Here is a 23,223-nt window from a genome sequence, read left to right on the forward strand (position 1 = left end):
TGAAATTTAATACATGTTTATTTTAAAATCACGTTCACATTCTTTTCGGTCACTTTTGAAAGGCCGAGAAGGTCAATAAAACGGGAACAATAAAACAATTAGTCATATTTCAAATGTGTTTTCACTAAAAAAGTAATCACATAAGATATACAAATATATATACACGCTTTTACCAATTTTTGCCATGATGATTTTTCTAACTTTCCTTATATGGAACTTCTCTGGTCAAATAATGCTCCACGGAATTTTATTAAAGACTTGCACATAGCATATCGTCATGCAACATTTATCACAACCTGAATTTGCTGCTTTTAGCTCCCGCTAGTTGTCACAGGGTATTTGTTCATTTCAAGGACAAACTACCGCAGACTCCATCTGTAGTAAATGCCATACAAACAAACATAAGTATATAAACAGACAGACAGGCAGACACAAAGACAGATACATAGACTGACAGACAAATGACACACAAAACGACACCCAATGTATGGATAAAATATAGAGAGAGCATTTTAAGACACTGGCCTTATTCTCAACTGATCAAGAAACTCAAGCCTACGTGCTATTTACATTTTTTTTTGGAAATAAAACTCATTAATAATTATTGCGATTTGGGTGGTTATTTTATTTCTACCAGTAGTGTGAAAATGTAAAAGAAAAAGGGGTCAAAATGGCCAAGGAACACCGTAAGTTGGGGTTGAAATGTATCGGGGTGGAATTTACGGTCTCTAGAAATGTCTTTCAAGCGTTTGCGCAAGTCAAACCGGAAGACGAAATTACGATATAACAATATCGTGTTTTCGCGTTTTAGCTAAACAAAGGCGAAAACGCGAAAACGCGATACTTTCACACGAAAACACAAAGCAAAAATATCGCGTTTTCGCGCTATCAATATCGTGTTTTCGCGTTTCCGCCCTACTTACCACGAAGGCGAAAACGCGAAAACACGATGGCAAATCGAGGACGAAAACGCGAAAATACGATATTAAGAGCGCGAAAACGCGATATTTTTTGTTTCGTGTTTTCGCTTTATAGCTTCGTGTTTTCGTGTGAAGGTATCGCGTTTTCGCGTAAAAATATCGCGTTTTCGCGATTTCGCCCCTAGGACGACAACGCGAAACTGCGATGGCCCCAACGGAACACCGTATTTATCACGCAAAACATTTTGTAACGTTTATTGGCTGTACAGATACAGTAAACTGATTCCTTTCTAATTATGCCTTTCTGTTTTTATTTGATTAGTTTTATCATGTTAACTTTTGACACTGGCAGTATGAAAGAGATTTCAATCCCTTGACTGACTATTTATGTCCCTGTCTATATATGTCGAAATTGTTATTGATATAAAGGGCCACAGCGTGTCACATTGTTTTATTCATGAATTGCGACGAAGTACAAACTACTGCTGAAAGTACGTTATAAGCTTTGAAATGGTATCCTTTGAAAACTGTTGCTTAAAGTTGATGTCAAAATTGAAAAGTGCATGATAATTTGTTGAATCACAGATGTAAATGAAAGTGACTTTATGAATTGAATATGCACATAATCGACGTCGCAAGATATTTAAACCAGCTGACTTTGTCCAGTTTTGAGTAATTATTTTTCTATAATTTAGAAAAATGCAACAGGTATAGACATATAGAATTATGAAATAAGTAAAGGCGATTTCGACTTTCATGGTGATAACGCTGTGTTTAGCTGAGGAGGAGCAACGTAAGTTGCGGTTGCTGGGACTCTTACCTATTTCTGGGAACGGTTCGACTGCCGGAAGGTCATGCCTTCCAGCTGTACAGATGGCGTTAAACGATATTAATGCACGGGAAGATATACTTGCAGATTATCATCTGACGTATAAATGGACTGATAGCAAAGTAAGTTGAAATGTAACAAGATACTTTTATAAAACAATTTGTACATACCGAGTTAGAATTAATTAAAAATCGGCCGGCAATAGATGAAATACAGTTTACATTTAAAGAACTCATTTGCACAGAAGTAAATGAAAAAAAATCTTTAACAATATTGGCATGGAAATTATGCTATGGCATACTAAAAATAGGTAAATCGGTTTGGCATATTAAACGACTGATTTGCCAAGGCCAATTCGATTTTGCTAAACAAAATGCAATCACTTTATTCATATTTACAAACAAATAGTAATGACAGACAATTGATAAATTCTTTTTTAAAACAGGTTAGTAAATCCAACAAAGACACTTTCCTTGTGTGTTTTTAAAGTCGTATAGGTATTAGATAAATGTGTCAAATACTGACGTAGCAAAAACGACAGTTCCTTTATGCTTTCCCTTTAGTTTTGCATTCCTTTAATAATACGTTTTTAAGCTAATCATTGTAATTGTAGAAGAATAAGAACATGTTCTTACAGTAAGTAAACCAAAGCCTCACCCTATCTAGCTATAAAGACTGATAAAATTTTTTACATGAAAACATGGGGTAACATGTGGTTAGTGAAGCATACTACTATAGCTTTGTAAGGTGGTATTTTGGTGTTTTTGTTCAAACAGTTTTTACGTTAAAAATACCAGAAAAGTAGTTTTGGCCACTTTGTAACTTTTTACAGGTAATAACCTATTCTAGAATTTTTCATCGACGAGAAGACATTGCAATAAAAAATGTTGTTTTTGTGTGGGTGTGTTGCTGTTTTGGGGGGTTTTGTTTACTGTTTTTTTTTTTGTAGCTTCTAATGAAAAGTCAACGGTAAACCCAAATTATTTACGGCGCCTTCTGATACATATTGGACATGTTAAAGTAATGCAGAGACCGGTAGATGTATGCATTTAGAAATAGACAATATAGATGTATACGTTTGGAAATAGACAAACATATCGAAAAGGTAGCCACAAAATATGTCTAATGAAAGACCACAATCGCTGGCTAAATTACAGATCGCAATAAAAAATGTATCATAACATCATTCATATACTTTCCATCACGTTATAGCACTCCCACTACGTCACCTTATGTTTTCGTTTCAGTGTAGCTTCGGAACTCCAGTAAATCGAATGTTTGAAGCATTTTATAATGATCCGCCTTATGTCATGTTGCTAGGAGATGGATGTTCGGTCGGATCAGAAGCTACTGCTCAAGTTTCACATCTCTGGAACCTTACCCAGGTTTGTTAAATGGTTTGCTTTTCTTAAACCTTTAACTAGATACGAGAAACGACATAATTACAACAGAATGATTTGAATAGTATATTTAATTTTTAGAAGAAGAAATGTCAAAAAATGCCCCAGATTAACAGTGATTTAAAAAAACTTGCATTTTTTTTATAAAATGTAAAGCTAATTTATTTTACACGATGTTTTATATATATCGTAAAATTATAAAATGACTTCACACGCTCGCTTAGTTTTTCTTAAATTTTAATATAAAAGTCACAAACTAGTTTCGCCGTGAATGACTCATCAGTGTGTCTAAATATATAACAATAAGAGAAAGGGAATTAATTCAATAGTTTTGACGTTGACGTCAAGGAAACAAAGGACGTAATTAAGACGTCTAACAGGGGAGTTAATGACGTTATGTTATTTATCAATCCGTATCATGTGAAATGTTCCGCATGTTTAATTTCGGTTTAAAACAGTCAGTAAAGTATTTTTCTTTTGTTAATCTAGCTGATAAACTGTTAGTTTTCATTTTATAAAATGGGAATATAGTAAATTTTGGCTCTTTTGTACAGCAAAAGTCTATATGGCTACTGACATGTAATTGTCTTACCGACGGGTCTCTAATTTGTTGAGAATGAATTGGTCTTCTAGTTCTTAATTGTCTCCGGTTTGACCTATGAAATATTCATGGCAGCCATTACACGTAATAACATAAATTACATTTTTCACTTCACATGACATGTTTTCATTCACGTAAAATATTTTTCCATTAAAGTTAAATGAATTAGATTCTTCTATTTGTTTACATAGGTTACAGTTAGGCGAAACTAGTTTGTGACTTTTATATTAAAGTTTAAGAAAAACTAAGCGAGCGTTGAAGTCATTTTATAATTTTACGATATTTTGTTCCCGTTCCGGGTTCTTTTTTGTTCGTTATATATATATATATATATATATATATGTGTCCAGTGGGTTTCCTCTATCTGTATTTCCGTCTACCTACCGGTTTCATATCATAATCATCAGGACAGACATATAAAAAATGTGTAGTTGCTACATATATATACTATTGCATATATTTTTTCCTTGTCTCAAGCTTTAAAAGAACTGTCTTGATTTATGCACAAAATTCGTGCAATATGTGCAAGCCCAATTATGGTATTCGATGTCTGTAAACTTTGATAAATAACTTTAAAAAACGGTATAAAATTTGACATTTTCTCCTAAAGATCTTGTCGGTTTCATAATTCTTTTGTATTATCCAATTAACTTGTAACTGCATTTTCTAATTTCAGTTGTCCTATGGTTCGCCGTCGCCAATACTCTCGAACAGAAATCGGTTCCCTTACTTTTTTAGAATAGGAACCCCAGACCAGAAGATGAATCTTGCAAGAATAGCGTTGATAAGAGAATTTGGCTGGAAGAAAGTGGCAACAATACACCAAGCGTTAGAATTCTTCTCCGTGGTATGACCTTCTCGTAATTATTATATGAATGTAAATGTACTGCGCCGTCTGGAACGTCATTACTATTTATATTGTATCAAATTCAGTACTTATTATTCTTTTAATATGCCTAGAAATGCTTAAATCAACACAACGATATTATGTTGACGTCACATCGATGTGGTATTTAACGCCATCTAGAAATAGCGCTTTCAAATTTGATCAAATGCATTTTGTACTTTAATTAATAGCATGTTTAAAACGAAATGTCCCCTTGATTAATTTACACGTACACTGATGCAGAACAATTCGACATCTTTGCGCCCTAAATGGAACTCTTCCGCAAGACGTATTACAATTTCCGGCCCTGGCGTGTATAAACAAAGAAGTATGACGACAAACCATTTGGCGCTATACTTGCACAAAAAAAACAAAACAAACAACAGTTCTATCCTATTTGGTTTAAATAAAAAATACAATAAAAGACATATTTGAATCGAAATAAGTGTTAGCAAAACCGAATGTTTGAACACTATTTATACACGATGGGTGGTTATACGTCGGGTGTAATAATTTAACGAGGGCGCAATTATTACGCCCATCGTATAACCATCGTGTATAAATAGTGTTAAAACACGATTTTGCTATAAATTATTTCTTAATTAAGATAAGACTAAGATAAACTGTATTTAGATGAGAACAAGGAAAATAGAAATAGAGACTTTCCAGGTATGCAGCTTACCTACTAAAAGCGTAACAATGACCAAAAGCGCATTTATATTTTATTGTATATCGTATATACTTCTATTGTCTGATACGAATTATAATGTAGAGATGGTACCTAAGGCTATGTATTCAACGACAACAACAACAAATCGTGTGCAAAACTGAAGCGCATATCGCTTATCTCACACTTGCAATAATTTAACATAGCACCGTACTAACTAACACTACCATTTTATTTATACTAAAGAATGTCTGCATTATATTAACCGAAGTTTCTGTAACGGTAAATTCCGCAAGGCAAATGCGATTCCGCACGCCTCGGTCAATATGCAAATTAGGTACATTTGTAAACACAAGGTGCGTGTCATAAAAAGTGAAATAACTTCTTTCGGCACAGTTTTTGGTATGGTTTTGGTGTGACCATGAGATAGATTATACATTTTTATATCGCTCTGTTTTTAACTCATACATTTTGAGGCATTGATTATTCTTGGCAAACAAATTTTGTAAATTGTTGAGGGATTCGATGTCGTAAAATTCATATAGTTTATTTATATTTTTTCCTCATGCATAATGTTTCATTTTCTATGATCATACCATACATGTAAATTATCGGCAGCAATAAATAAAAAGAATGTCTTTAAATGAGTTCGTTTGAACATGAAAGATAGTGCTCAACTTTTTTGTTTGAATGATTATTCATCGATCTTGAAGTAAAGTATAGCTTTGGGAAACATATCCGAATCTATGCATACTTTGTTCAGATAACTAAATAGTCCTAGAAGAGTTATCTGTCACTGGCTTCACTTTTCCAAGTAGGACCAAATGTTTTGGATTAAATATTGCCTTTCAGCATGAAAATTGAAGAGTGAAAGTTAAACAATTATATAATTGAGGTACTCCAGTATTAATTTTTCAACAAAAAGTAATATCCGATGCAATTTGAATTTTTAGGTACCATCTCTATATAATGTACTAGTTTGTTAATATTTTATTGTATATATACAAATGTACATACATATGTTCGTCACATTTATACAAAAGTTAAAAGGTGAGGGTAGATTTCCTGAAAGCATGGAGGGAAACAAACACAGCCACCAGAGCAACACATCGCCAAGTACGCTCGCCGCAAATAAAGACTGCTGTGATATGCGTTGCTTCAAATGTCCAAGTGTATTTTGATTACATGAATGATAAAAAATAAGAATTGTGTAAATAAAGGTGCGTGAAGGGGAAAGAAGAAAAACAAGTACGAGTATGAATATTTAGTCCAAACAAATACATACAAATGTTTTGGGAAGAAATTTAATATAGAAATATCATTAAGGTCCCTCAAGTATTTGAATTTCAGTTATTTACATAAAAAAAACCTATCCATTGGCTTAATGCATTCTTTCTGTATTTCAACGTATGTTCAATTTATCTATTACTTTTAGGTCATTGATGACTTTGTTCAGCAAATACAGTATACCGACATCACAATTATGTCCCAAGAAATATTCATTAACGACCCTCAAAACAGAATTAAAAACTTAAAGGTAAAAAAATAATTAACTAATATAAGAAATAAAATAAAAAGGAATTTTAGAAAAAAAATACTACTGGGTGGAAGACAAATGACCAATAGTTTATATAAATACATGTGAAATATAAATAGAATATTTCGAAATGTACGCTACAAAATGTTGATGGTTTTTGTTTCAGATTATCGTGTTACTTTAAATTGCTTAATATGTGCCTAATTTGATTAGGTGTAATATTTTTCTTGTTCAATTTCTAAAACTATCTCCCTTAAAATATCATCTAGATGCGTGATGCTAGAATAATAATGACCAGTCTTTATGAAGACAGAGCGAGAGAAATTTTGTGTGCGGTAAGTCAAATACTTGAATTAAGATAAATTTCATTGTAACTTACTGCATCAATTAGTCAATGGCCTCCCATTAAGAACTGAAAGGTAGAGCAGATATTCGCGCATTATATAAAACTTTGCATTTAACGTGGACAAATAAGAATTGAAAGCTGTGCGAAAGTCTGCTGAACTATTAAGATACCAGCATACAGTACCAGAAGTTCCTCACTTTTTTGTTAAAACGTGGTTTCTGATTTATTTTGTTTGGAATGTGTGTTACATTGCTGTTTTTAAATTTTTGTTTCTTAAATTAAGTCTGGTAGGATGTTTTCCAAACAACTGATGTATCTGTAGAGAAACCACCAAACAACTTTAATCATTCATGTTTGCCTATTGCTATATTTTAAGTATCACATACAAAAAAATAGATGTGAACAAAATGTTGATTTGAACAAAATTTTGATAATTAAGATAAAAAATATACACCCATTTTATAACGATAGATAATATAAAGGGCAGGTGGATCGATGCATAAAAATTGAAGCACGAGTGCGAAGATCGAGTGATTAAATAATGCTCATTCGATTGATCGATTGTATTTTATCCGATGGTAAAATACAGGAAGACATTTATTATTTCGATTCTAACCATGCAAACATTTTGCACTTAATGTTGAATTTCATTTCAACATTTGGTCTATAGGCTGTTACAATGTACATCCTGGTTGGAAAGCATTGTACATCGGGATTTTGAGGTACATTTATAAAGTAGTAATTTAACAAGTTGCAATGGTTTGTGAAATACAGAGGATCTGTTATTTGACCAAGTGATAAGATCTTAACCTGAGTAAGACGTCACATTAATATGATGTCATATTTTTCATAAAGTCATTGCTGAATCGTATTGTAGCAAAGGCACTCGTTAGGAAATTCGCAGAGGTCAAAACTTATTTTGACCCATCGTTTGAGTCAAAGACAACGTTTTATCCTTTGTTTTTTTTTATTTCATTATGTTTAGTTTAGCACTTGTATATATTGTATATAAACGGCATATAATGAGATAAATGTAGAATCTCTGTCTTTCAATCATAAGAGATGAAATGTAAAAGCTTAGTATATTTTATCATCAAATGATATACTGGTTATTTTCTTATAAGTTTATATTGGAAATTTGATCGATAGAATCATGCAATAAGTTGTTTCAAAAAAGGCATTCAAGGTCGGTCTCTATGGTCGAAAGATAGTCTGGGTTTTGCCGGATGGTATTCTATTAATTTCTGGCGCGAGAATCTGGACGAAGTGGATTGTACCAAAGAGGAGATGGAAGAAGCAGGAGAGGGTGCATTCTTTACTGGACCAATATTCAAAAACCCAATAGAAGAGAGAGGAGTAGCATATCTTACAGGTAGGTTGATCTAGAAGGTGCGTTTCAACCGGACTAGTTTTCAAAATCCATACAAGACAGGGGAAAAACAAATCTGACAGGTAGGTTTCTAGAGGGTAGGGTGCGTTCCCTACCGGATCACTGCAAAAGCAAAAACCCTGAACAATAGAGGGAAATAGCATTTCCCTAATCAAATCACTGCAAGAGATTAGAGGGAATAGCAAATCTGACAGGTAGTTTATCCAGAGTTTATTCCTCACTGGACCAGTGTTCAAAAGCCCAGTACAAGAGAGAAGACTAGCAATTTGACAGGTAGGTTTATCCAGAAGATTTATTCCTGACCTGACCAGTGTTTAAAATCCCAATAGAAGAAAGGTGATTATTAAATATAACAGGTTGAACAATGTTTATCAAAGTTGGCGAATAACTTTTAATTGTTTTGACTGAAAGGTTTCACTAAATGTCAATTACTTGTTGGACCAGCGTTGGAAAGTATAAATGTATATAAAATGTGTAAAAATGAATGCAGCAATACAACTTAATAATATAAATAAATAGGTGTGTTGCATGTAGACGGCGTATAACTCACTCGATCGGTGTATAATTCATTGTAATAGAGTTGGGTAAACATACTTTATAGGTTGTGTTTGCAAAAAGCATTAATGTTTAACAAACCTAATTGAAGAAAGGGAATAGGTATGGGTGGTGACACTAGCTTAAATTTTGTATTAAATCTGTCTAATTTTTGAACGCTGTGAATTAGCAATAATGAATGACTATTTAACAATTTCTATATTTAACCTATTACTACATTCTAAAGACTACGAATAGTATTGACACCTGTCATGTTATTTCAGCTAAGGAATTTGAAGAGCGGTATTATAGCCACCCCACATACAATGCGCTATACAATGACACTGACATTGTGGCCCATCAGTGCGTGCTATGACCATATTTGGATAGCGGCCCTCGCTTTAAACTGTTCCGATGCAAGACTTAAACAAATAGGTAGACAAAGTAGAATATTCTTTCTTTTAATTTACACATGGTTTTGTTGTGTAAGTGGATGCATGTACCAAGTGTATAAGTATCTAAAACAAAAATGAAAATTTCATATACGTGTCACTTAAATAACAATAAAGTTTGACCAAACAGATAGGTAGACTGGTTGATTGTGCTTACGACACTTAAAAGTCAGACCTATACATTTCTTCATATTGCAATATATCTACTAATCGATCCATAACATCGGTAAATATGCGGCTTTCTTTTGCAAGATGCGGATATTAGATTCTAAAGTTCTCCAGTGGTGGTAGCATGATATCTTTGAATATTTAATGTGGACATTATGTCCAATGTTTGTTTTCCCTGTGTAAAATTGTGGCCCATGGTTCTTTATTTTTCAAATGTCTTACAAGGAAACATTGCTTTTACACTAGGAACTGTAAATTTAATAACAGTCTATAAACATATAAAACTACAATTTTTAAAATTAATTTTCTATATATTTAAAATGGATGCAATTTGCAATGGAAATGCATATCAGAAATTGTTTTGATTATCAATTCAAAATTATTCAAGACATTTTCAAAATTAGAAAACCTATTACCACCATCGTAGTTCTTTAGAATGATTCATAATGCGATTAATATTGCTTAACAGTTCAAGAAAAATCAAGAAAAAATCTTAGAACGGAAAAATTGATCTAACAAATCAGTGGTTCTATCACTTACTCGAAAATAATTATTGTATCTGATGGGTGTATGCATTTGCTCGTAAATATCTAAGGCATGTTAGAATATGAACATATTTTCAATTTTCAGAATATCCAAAAACGCTTGATATGTTTACATACCAGGACTCTGATATCAACGATATTATTTTCGACTGTATGTCAAGGACAAACATAACAGGCGTGTCAGGAAGAATTGTTCTCTCGACAGAAGTTGATCCTAATAGAATTTTAAAAATAGAACGTATACAAGGTGAGCCATTTTTGCACCAGATTTCCCTAGGTAAGATATAAAATAACAATTTCTGATAGAATTCAACAGACAGTTTATATTAAACATCAGCAAGACCTATATATAGTAAGTCAATATATTTTCTTAATGGTTGTAGTTTATTCGAATTATATATCAGTGATCCTCTTAGTTAACAGTTGGCTTGTTTGCATACATGCTTTTGTTAGACATTTTGTTTTACACTGGCTGAGTATAAGGTATTACATACCAGATATTTTAATCATATGTGTAAAAGAAACATAATAATTATTTCTTTTTGACGTCTATAATGGCTTTTAAAAGCAAATACAAATTACATGCACGCAACGTCATTAAGTCATGTTTTTATGAGATTGTTTTATATATTTTAATATGAAATGCTTTATAGCGAGTAAGATATGGAACAAAAAATGGCAAAGATTCAATTTAAAAAAGGGAGGTAAAAATGTCTTGATAAAAAAATTAGTTTTTCCTTTAAATTGAAATTTATCTATATAGTAATGTTTCGTATGATCTAAACATGGATAACATATCACTAACATGGACAGACAACCATTTGGTATTGACAAATATAGAAAATTTACCCCTAAAATACACATTTCTCAAGATACATACTAAAAAGGGAGGGACGTAATATGATATTTACTGTATGTATAATTTTAAAACTGAGTGCGAAAAGATGTTTCTTATGAAGAAAGCATGAAAGTTTGTATTTAACTATTATAAAGTATACTGAATCAGAAATGGATTACAGATATGATTTGTTGGCTTGAATCAACCAAAAAAAAAAAAAAAAAAAAGAGGCCCCAAAGGGGCACTACCTTTTATTTATCTTAAATGAATATATCTAGAACAATTTCCAAAATGTTAATTCATGACCTTATATCAATTATAACACTTGACACAAAATTTATTCAATTAAATTTTATACACATTCAATATACATGGCTCAGGAAAAATGATATGAGGTCCTTAAAGGGGAAATTGTTAAAAATCTCATTTAAAGGGCAAATTAATTTATTTTAATCGTTAAAATATCATATAACTGATCTTAACATAAATAAAGAATAAAGAAACTGAATTCATGTATATCATGTATAAGATATCAAAGTAAAAATATTCACATTTTGAGGTCCATGAGGTAACCTTAATAGCTGTATTTATTAGGGCAATAGATTTATATTAAAAAGAGAGGCCCCACAATGGATAATTTTTGTATGTCTTTGTAAGGAACATCAAAATTAAGCCCCTTAATCTTTTATCAGTTACATAACAGTCTATGACATAATCATGTTTTCAAATCAAACTAGAGCTGCTTTTGAGAAAAGCGCATGTCTTCCACAACTGCCTAATCATCTGAATAGTTATGTATCTGAGTCAACCATGCACCAATGACTTAGAGTGCGGATACTGGCATCGATGTTTGGTTCAAGGGCAATAATTCCGAAGTGCCTAGGCCGATTTGGCTAGTTATCGAACTTGACCGAGGACTTACATTGTATTGGCAAACACATTTTGTTCAAGTTTGGGGAAGATCGGATGAGAAATGTTTGACTTAGAGTGCGGACAAGATTTGTGACAGACGGATGGACACACAGACAGAAGTAAATCAATATGATTCCCACCACAGTGGTGTGGGAGACATAACGACTCATCAAAAGACCCATAAAATAAAAGAAACTGATATTTGCATTCTAAAAACTGTCATAGGTTTCCCAATATTTCTATAAATACATTTGTTTGCCGCAGATGCATTAAGATAATGTTATGAGCGCACACTGGTATTTTCTAAAGTAAACAGTTTGCTAGTTGTTAGCTGTAGCTTTATTTGGCCGTTCCAAACAGTTCTTGTACATGCTGACTAATTCCGTAGTAAGTCGTCTTTTCGGCATAAAGGACAAAAATCCAACAGGAAAAGACACATAAAAGAACGTAGCCACCTATACAACACTTAAAGCTAACATTCTTTATAATGCATTATCTGGTTGTGATACTGTCTCAATACGTTGCAGACATAGGATATCTTTACTTACGGCTATGCCTCGTTAAAAGATTTGAGAAGCGCACATGACAACTGGAAGGACAGGTTGTTCTATCATGCAAGGAAATATCTAAATGAAGCAAGAGGATATATTTTCTTAAGTAATTAGACGTACTAAAAACAACCCCTTAAGAGATGTTCACGTATGTAGCAAAGAACATTGTATCAAGCAAGTTGTAGACAGGCAATGGACAAGAGAACTGGTACTTGGCTTTATTGCTGCTATAAGTTGGAGAAACTCATCAATGTAACTACAAGAATACATACAAAGAGAGATATAAATGTACCAAGCCAATGCTGTGTACTCAGACAAAACATTTTGAAGACCTGGCAATACTGGCAAACCTTTTACAGCTTAAGTTAAATATTGAAAGGGTTGTTACGCCTAAAATTAAAAGTTGTTTGTTTAGGGTAACCTGATCATAACTTTTCTTTCAACTTCTGTAAGTTCACGACAAATTCTTGGGGCATTACTCCTAAACAAGCAATTACGCTAGGCCTTATAATTGCGCTACAGAGAGGTATTCCTAACACTATATTGGACAAAGAGCACATATCAGCTATGATTATAACCAGGACGTGCAATAGTCAATTTACCCGTGTTGAATGAGCTCCGTCGGCTATACAGAAATGCAAAGTATTATACTCAACTCTTACCCACACATACAATGTTCTGCATATTATAACATAGGCCGATTTGGAACCTAAGATAAAGAATATACTGTTTCATTATTTGTCCAAAGGGATTATGTAAGATAACTGTAGCTCAGTTATTGTAAGGAGACATTGTTTATAAACTAATCGATTAATCTTTACTTTCAAAGGTTTACATCTAAATCTATTTGGCATGACTTTCTTTATGTCTGTTTTATATTTTCATCTGTAGCAAATTTTTAAATGTAACTATTTGCGTTCTTGGGACGTCTGCAGTTATCACTGCACTTTAGAAACGTGTATAATAAATTTGTTATAAACATTAATCTAGGGCTCTGTTGAGGGGTTCAGTGGCAGAGGCAGTCTAGTGGTAAAGGTGTTGCCAGATCAATAGGAAGGTTGTTGGTTCAAACAGTATAAAAGTCAATCTATCATTCAATACCAGTGCTCTTTTCAAGATAGCGGAATTTATACTTATTCTAAAGCTTGAAATCTGAATTAAATTTAAATAAATTAGTATTATTAAATATGGTATCAATAAGCAATAATAAAAACAACAATATATTTAGTACACATTCCATTTTCTTTTGTTATAAAAAAGCATTAAGATGAAGGTATGCTTTAGCTTGAAGTCATTAATTGACTTGAAAAAACATATAAAATTATGTTTTGTAAAATATGTTTTACAGGGATTTAAATTAGATACTGCAATACAAGAAAAACACAAAATAACTCCTTATTTAGCTTCTCTTTTGAATGTAAATATATTTGCCTAATAATTATATTCATAGGGAAATGTAAATATCGGTACCCCATGTACAGTAGTACTGCCAAATCGATGTGAGAATGAAAATTGTGAACTTGTTTGATAAAATACACCTAATGAACCTCAAAATGTAAAGAATGTTTAAATAATGTGTTGATATAATTAAATACTAAAATTAGTTTTGTTTACTTGAGTGATAATATAATATTCATACTTAAAAATTGTCATCCTGTAAATGAGATTTTTAAACAATCCCCCCTCTTTTAGGGTCTCATCTATGTCATTTGTCTGTGTCTTATATATTAAATGTGTATAAAATGTAATTTAATAAATATTATGTCAAGAATAATTGCTTATTTAGGTCATAAGTTAACCTTTTGGACATTGCTTTAAAAATATATGATTAAAATAAATAAAAATAAAACTAGAATAAAAAAATAAATATAAATATCCCCTTGGGGGCCTCATTTTAAGCTTATTGAGGTTAGCGAACTGCGTGTCCCCTCCTTTTATTTGGATTCAGCATACTTCAAAATAGTTACATACAAAGTTTGGTGCTTTCGTCACATAAGGAAACATCATTTTCCTATAACTTATACACTATTATTTTTTCTACATCTTGTGGTAAAACATTATGAACATTTAAATCTGTATTAAAGTTTATTTTGTATTTAATAAAAAATATTGTTGAATATTAATTTGTACGTACGCGTGTATAAAACAGTTAATCATAACATTACCTTACACATTTTCTTAATTACGTGTTATGCAAGTAACCAAGTAATGTTAACGACAATGTTTTAGGCGGGAAGCGGCATTTTGTTGGAATGTATAGACAAGACAAGGATCCATCATATTTCGATTGGATAGAGGGTGCTATTTTGTGGAAAGGTAAGTTTATTGTTGTTTCATTCCTGTATTCCATCTTCTGACTAGCAATACTGTGTTTGATACTTAGAGATTTACATGACTAGTACTTTATTTTCATAAGAGCTAAATATGACTCGTCATAAAGAGTTTGATTTCACATACAGTTTGTGTAAACAGGTCTCGGTAAATACTGCAAATTTTCACATTGCTTGCATTTCGTTAACGCAAATGTCATAAATATGACATTTTAAAGCAGTTTGATTTCACATACAGTTTGTGTAAGTAGGTCTTGGTAACTATTGCAACTTTTTCACATGCTTTTTCATCAGACAGCTTGCATTTTGTTAACACAAATGTCATACAGCATAAATATGTATTCCTAGATGGCATTATACCAAGAGACTCTACACTCATCTTAGAAAAAGAAAAAGATATACCACCGTACCTGAGCAGTGATGTCATCATTTTCTGGGCTCGGCATTTTCTTAAGTGTGGTCTTTTTGTTTTTAACGTAGTTTATAGAGATAACAGGTAAGTTGAATAAGTTTTACTTTAAACGGTCTTATCTCCATATTTATGTCAAGTATTTGAAATTTAAATTGTTGAAAATGGTAAATAAATGAAGAAACAAAATGTTGCAGCAAGTTTTAGACAGCACACAATGTGTATTTATTAATGTAATTAAGCTGCTTTAGATTAATTTCTTTTATCCAAGTAATAATTCTGTTCAATGATTTGTTAACGTCCGTTTTGAAAATTGAGACATAAGGCGAGTGCGTCTTTCGTCTGTTCGTTCGAACGTCTGTTTGCCTGTCCATCATCTTCTTTCCGGGGCTTAATTTAACAAAAACATTTTAAGGTAATGTCTTCGGATTTTGCATATAGGCAGGCTGCCGCATTAATTCCCCATCTGTTTCATTCCCCACAACATAACCTCGCTCCACCCTCCAACACTCACGCCGAACAAGTAATATTTATTAAATAATACCTCCTCCTCCTTTTAGCTAAAACTAATATGTATATTGTACGATTGCAAAGCTATTGTTTGAAATAACATACGTTCAAAATTATTTCACAAATTATGATTTATTCATTTTCAGCATGCTTTGATATTTTTTCCAAAAAGCTTTGTTATGGAATAGGTTAATCAAACATTAAGTAATTTAATTGTTGTTCTTTCGTCTTGAAACAGGTTCGTGAAGATGTCTTCTCCAAACATCAACAATGTTCTGTTACTCGGCTGTGTCTTGTGTTATTGTACAGTCTTTTTTAAAACATCAGAGTCGTATAAAGCTGCGATATGTAAGGTCAGTCCACATTAATGATAAGCTTCATTTTGATAGGCGTGTAATAAAAATGTTGACTACTCAATGTGTTAGATTAGTTTATACTAATTTATTTTAGCTCAGTTGTGATGAGTCCCTTTCCTGGTAAAACCAGTACTGGTGTCTTATGAGAAGGCGTGGTCGTGATCCCAGTGGGGTTCGAACCCACGACTCCAGGTTTGAGCGCCGACACCTTAACCACTAGACCACCGCTCCCCTGATAGTGTATCGTCAAAATAATGATACGCAAAATGCAAGAATATGTTTTGATGGCTTTTTGATTGGTTCAGTATATAGGATGATATGATTCGCCTTACAGATAATACATGGTGTGTATTTAATTTGATAAACCTTTCAAAACATGCATGCATTTTTTTTCTTCTTTTCTTTTTTTCTTTTGTTGCGTATGAAGGCCTAGATCTTGGCAGTGGGCTAAAGACTTCATTGTAGCAGCAGGGGTTGGACACTTTCACAGTATGGTTCCAGAATACAATGTCATATATTAATTTGGAAGGCAATCGGCCATGAAGTTGCATAAGCATTGCAAAGGGCTTGGTACGCTTTACTATACAAAATGGCCTAAAATATCATGAAAAATTAAAAGTTTTTTATTTTATGAAAAAAAAATGTATCAGATTATAGCCAATTATACAAGGAACGTAAACGCGTAAACATTACGTCACCTACGCAACCACTGATGACGTCATAAGTGACGTCATACGGACGTCGTAAATCGTAAAAGTAACGAAAACGTGTGTTTTTTTTTCAACAAACGCTCAAAATAAATGATATCCGCAAGTAATAAACTTTAGATTTTTTACATGGTTAATAAGAACAGGATGTAACCTTTCACGTGACAGAGGAGTTTTGAAGTTTATCGTTTGTGGATGGTGAGTATTTTGCAGAAATTGTTCGAAGGTGTACATGATTATTCTGTTCTGGACCAGTATACAACTTTATAAGCAAGAAGTAGATGTCGTTTAGGAAACGATTATAATCGTACCGGCCAATTATTACAATCTAGAAATGTTTTAGCTTATTTTTCATTACAGCTTTCCAAGAATGTCAATTCTTTATTTGATTTGATATGATCTTATTTAATCTTGATTGTTTACAAAATGATGGACAGAAAGAATGAACATGCGCACTGGATACACTGTAGTTTAGCGACGATAAATATAATTATAATATCAATTATAATTGTCTTTAACGAAAAGCGAATTGACATCATGCAACTGTACGGACAAATCGTCTGCAAATTTAAAAGCAGGAAACTTGTCACTTATGTTGTGAATTTTCATGGTTAATTTATCGAAAATCAACATTATCCTGTGTTCATATCATTATAAAAATGAATCACGTAAGTACGGACATAGAATAAAACAAAAATATGACCAGACAAATAAGGAAAAAAAAGTATTCATCCGAAATCCATCCAAACTGAAAATTATGTAGAGAAATATTTGCCCCTTTCAAATACCATAGTGGATTTATATTTCACCATTTTTTTTTCAGTTAAAAATATTTGATGTTGAAAACCTTTTTTTTTACTTGTCTGGTCATATTTTTTACCCGTGCTAAAAACCTAGAATGATAAAGAAATCTTATATCTTTTTTCTAGCGCGACTGAAACAATGGATTACTATAGACGATGTTTACTTTGCAATAAGAGGTGCAAACCAAAGGACCGTATTCCGATAAATGGAGAATCAAATACAGATTTCAGAAAGTTCTTGGAAAAAAACATTCCTTATTTATCTCCAATCTGACACAACAGATGTTACATGCAGAAAATGCAGACAGAAATTCTACTTCAAACGCCGCAACAATGTTAAGCAGACCCCAAGTCCAACACCGCTTGAATCGGTTGATGCCATCAATACTATGGAGAATAATCCGTCAAAAATGGCACGAATTGAATCTGAAAATGACACTATTTCACTTCCATTAAAGAGCACTGGGTACACACATTCCAGGTGTTTTATTTGCGAAAAGCCAGGCCCAAAACTTATGAGAGTGAAAAGTTTTGCTAGGAATCAATTATTTGTTGAAACAGGGGTGCTTCTTTCAAATGGCGCAAGATGCTGTCCACGTCATTTAATTGAAAACATGTTTACTGCAAGTAGTATCACGACTGTAAAAGGAAATGGAAATGTTCGAAACAGAACTTATCTATCGAGTTCAGAACTGATTGATTTGATTGAAAATATACGCAAAATCGCAACGGAAAATAAAGAAAAAAGACTGCTTTAATGACGACTCATTATCGAGTGATGAATATCTCAATCTAACAGGTCTTATCAAATCTGATTTCGATGAAATGGTCCAGTACGTAAATACAAGTAAGGTTTCTGGGAAAAAAAGTATTCGCACCTCCCTTGCTATCTTTCTTTTCCAACAGAATAATAAGTACTCTATACAACCTGTCAAAATCACAAATACGTAGGTCTGTAACCTCAATCCGGAAGCAACTGGCTAAAAACTTTGCCCCTTTGTACATCGGGTTTTCACACATTAGCAGGAGTGATGTAATTGAAAAGCACACACGACCATTAGCAGTTTCTTTATTAGGTCAAAATGAATGTAGCCCGCCGGCGATCCTTGTTTTAGATAGAACGTACGTGTATATACACAAAAGTTCTAATTTCAAATTCCAGCGCAAAACATACAGTGTACTCAAGAAAAGACCACTTGTCAAACCAATGATGGTAGTAACAACATCTGGATACATAGTATCAGTACTTGGTCCATATCTGGCGAATGGTTAAAATAATGATGCGAACATTCTGAACAGTATGTTAGAGCAAAATGTTGAAGAAATGAAAGCATGGGTTAGGCGTGGCGATGTTTTCGTCGTTGACAGAGGTTTTAGAGATTCTTTAGGAGTGCTTAAAGACATCGGAATTAAAGCTAAAATGCCTTCTTTTTTAGAGAAAGGAAAAACACAACACACAACAGAAGACGCTAACGAAAGTAGACTTGTGACAAAAATACGTTGGGTTGTAGAATCTGCCAATGCTAGAATCAAACAATGGCAGATTCTAAATAATGTACTACCAACAAGTCAATTACCGTATTTAACGGATTATGTCCGCATCATATGTGCAATCTGTAACAAGTTTAAGCCTCCACTTTCTCAAACAAAGGATCGCCTCGCAGATATCGAACTTGGCACTAAAATGTTCGAATTTGCTAAAAGGAAAAACGAATTACAAAACACAGTAGAAGAAAAACTTCAAAGCCGGACGAAACAAAAGTGGCGAGAAGTAACAGAATCAGCAGTTATTGACTTTCCTAAACTGTCAGAAGAACAAGTGCGCGGAATTACATTAGGGGTGTATACTGTAAAATTGGCTAAATCGTACACAGTTGAACATATGAGTGACGACACGTATGCATTATCTGTATGTAGCGATGTTCCTGGTATTTTGCAAGCTAGACTACAAAGCAGGCATACATCAGCTGTTAAGTATGAATGTTGGATAGGGTATGACAGTAAAAATATCACATCTTGGTATTGCAAGTGTAAGGCCGGCGCACGTGTTGTCGGGTCATGTGCCCATGTAGCTAGTGTGGTATGGTACCTGGGAACCGGTCGTTACCGTTCAAACAAATGGCCGACTGGCTGGGATAACTTTGTGTGTGATACTAGTAAGCAAGAGGAATAATGTTTTAATCCAAAATGTGTTGATGTTTATCAAATTGGTGGGTGACATGTACGTCGCTAACCGATATGATAGTTAAAAATACCAGTCATTTGTCATATCTATGATGACAGTCGATGACTAATTAAGACATGCTGTATGAACACTAGTTCGGCGAAACTCTGTTATATTTTTATCGTTTTACAAAGTCGAATGATATGCATGTTAGCTTTTCTATGAAAATGATTTTATACTACTGTCTTTTCAGTCATTCATTCCGATTCATTCATTCATCCATTCATTCACTCAAATGTGTTTGTTTAAAGAATGATTATTGATCTGATGCGGCTAAGTCAGCTTAAAGGCTTACAGACCGCTCAATGAACTCGTAAATCAAGGGACGAAATATTTCCCTATTGATTTATTTTGAGACATTTCTTTAAATCTAACTTCAGAAAATGTTAATAGAGTACTTATAATTGTTTTTTTTGCATTCCACAATAGAGACTTACAGTTTATAGGAATAGATACCTTAGAACTGTATTTGAACATTAGCAATGGACACATGTATATTAATCAGTGTTTTATATATACATGTACGTATGTGTTAATTGTTCATTATCATCAAACTTATATTTAATTCATCATTTTGTATGCACAAACTTATCACTAAGCCTTTCTATCTGCGTCAGTCATTATTTCTCCATAACAGAGAGTATGCAACAAACGACAATACAAAATGTTAGTTAGTTGTCAGTTACTTGCGTATAACAGATTAAAAATTATAGGGAGAGCGGCAGCGGTGAATTGTATTACAAGTATGAAAACACATATTGAAATGTGGTTCCGGTTTTTATTTATTTATTTTAACCACATATGAAATATAAATATACACTCATAGACATTTATAATCAGTCATCTATGATTTTCATAATTTCGTGAAGACTACTAAAAATAAAATAAAGTACACCACGCATGGTTAATTTGAGCCATTTCAACGGGAAATTACCCTCACGAATAAATGGTATAATGTTATGGGAACAAAGGTGATCGAGAAAATATCAATTGAGTAATTTAAATATTATCAAAGTTATCGCTTTAACGACAGTGACCGATTATAAAAGTCCATGAGTGTAGATTATTGTTTTATTTATCGCGGTCAGCATCTTGATTAAGTCAGCACGATATATGAGGTTAATGCGATCTGGTTCTTTTGTCGTTTTATACTTATTCGCTACATTTAAATAACATTAACAGTATAAATAGTCGACGACTGCTTAATGTCCGTAGCACCGAATTAAACTAGCGGATACTGAGAAAACGATAAGCGGGAAATGAAGAATTCCGCGCGACGTCAAAATGAATTGAGCAGACGACGTTCTCCATCGAACAGTCGGGTCGGTAAATATCCTGTAGAAAGGTGAGTTTTTGATGTATCTGAATATTTTTTTCAGTTTCTTGTTGTTAAAAGTTTGCAATCTTTGCATGACAAATATAAGCAATTTTTGTGATGGGCCATTTTTCAATGTAAAGCGTACCGAGCCCTTTGACAGAAGAGACATTTTCAAACTTTTTATATGTGAAACACTCTCATCTCAAAAAGTTGTATAGTTTGGCATAATACTTTTATCAAAACATATTTTATCTATAAAACAACTTCAGGAAGATAATAAGGATATTAGGAATTAGACGATAATATTTCGTTAGTCAAACTTATTTTATAATTATGGAAGTTTTATCATTTTGTTTTGATTTCAGAAGTTTAAAAATGTTTACTTGATATTTAGTAAGTTACAAACAACTTTTATAGATATATACTACAAGTTTTACAATGAGCATTTTAATTCTCTTCTGTTAATCCTTGTATTTTACAATGTTCAGCGTATTTAAAAAGTAGCAACATTCGTTTGCATGTGATCTTTTGTATGATCAATTTAAATACCATTAGACCTTTTATGTAATTACGCAACATTTTCCAGTATTGAAGCATCAAAATCATAATCTATCTTGCTACATATATAAATGTAATTATTATCATAATTAATTATTATTATTATTATTATTATTGCTGTTGTTGTGGTTCTTGTTGTTCGCTGGACGAATATCACCATTTTATTATATTCAACATCGAGTTAGAAAGTTGGGTATTGGTTACACACATTTTAACCTTTCATATCTCCAGCTGTCAGTTAGAAACTGCAAGCTTTACTTATAAACTTACAATTAACAAGTACTGAACAATCACGTATAAGCTGCAGATAAGCATTGACTTGTATATTGGATTGTGGGGTCGGGCGTGGTGCAGTTATAGCTTTTATCTTGGCTTTAAACGTCACAACGACACAATAACGAGTTTTCTGCTTTTGATGGAGGAAGAGTCTTCCCGGCATTCAGGCATTATTTACGACAGATGCGGGCAGCTTGGTTGCTAAAGACCTTCCATAAGCTACATGGATCACATCCGCACATGACAGAATTCTACATCCAAAGCGCATTGTCGAACCCACATCAGTGAAATCCAAGTGATTTGAAATCAGTGATTTGATTTTATTCTTTTAATATCAGATTATTTTTTTCAAAAATGCTACATATATATGAACTTCATAATTATTTTTCACTCCATCGTATTACAACGACTGTTTGAGAAATATTATTTAGGGATTGTTGTAACGTAAAAATTTTAAGCACAAAACTTAACTGTAGCACATTCGATTGTAACATTATTATTTAAATTTACTTTCAGGCCCGCATATTTTGTTTCAGTCTTGGATTCACTATAACATTCGGCGCATTATTTTCCAAGACATGGAGTGTATACAGAATTTTTACCAACCAGAATCTTCGTAATAGGGTAATAACACTATTCGTTGATGGACTTATAATTGTCTAACAGTAGAATGTTTCAATTTTGCTCTGGTTTCACTTCAAACGGTAATCGACTCTCCACTTGTTTTTATTGGAAACAGATACAAATATACCCTTTTGACATCAGAGGGCCACCAATAATTACCACCGTTTAATCAATTACTGTTAAATTTCACATTGGATTTATTTTCTCTATTATCGAAGATATTAAAAGCAAGTCTCTTAAGTTCTAGGGAAATTAAGTTCTTATTCTTAGGTTTCATTTCAGTGCCGTCATTTTAAATTTGTTATGAGGCTTAAACCAATATTATTGATATGTTTTATTCATATGTCACGTGACATGTTTAGGCCAATGAAACGACATGTTGCTAAATGAGTAGAAATTATTCCAAAGTGACAAGTCATATCAAATTTCAGTCTGTCAAAGATTATCAGCTCTTGATTGTAATTGGATGTTTGGTAACTGTACAAATGGTTGTTGTCATTCTATGGGAAACAATTAGTCCTCACCAACTAAA

General features: G+C 32.9%; 1 protein-coding gene across 1 annotated transcript; it reads left to right on the plus strand.

Annotated features, from left to right (window-relative positions):
• Nucleotides 1–1,676: 1,676 nt before the first annotated feature.
• On the plus strand, nucleotides 1,677–16,327 carry LOC123530968 (gamma-aminobutyric acid type B receptor subunit 1-like). Its single transcript, XM_053518092.1, has 8 exons — nucleotides 1,677–1,871; nucleotides 2,997–3,134; nucleotides 4,427–4,597; nucleotides 8,336–8,558; nucleotides 10,361–10,522; nucleotides 14,806–14,892; nucleotides 15,255–15,402; nucleotides 16,276–16,327. The coding sequence occupies exons 1-8, from the start codon at nucleotides 1,677–1,679 to the stop codon at nucleotides 16,325–16,327; spliced, it is 1,176 nt and encodes a 391-aa protein (XP_053374067.1).
• The last annotated feature ends 6,896 nt before the right edge of the window (nucleotides 16,328–23,223 follow it).

Source organism: Mercenaria mercenaria, chromosome 11 (assembly GCF_021730395.1).
Source record: "Mercenaria mercenaria strain notata chromosome 11, MADL_Memer_1, whole genome shotgun sequence".
Lineage (NCBI taxonomy): Eukaryota > Metazoa > Mollusca > Bivalvia > Venerida > Veneridae > Mercenaria > Mercenaria mercenaria.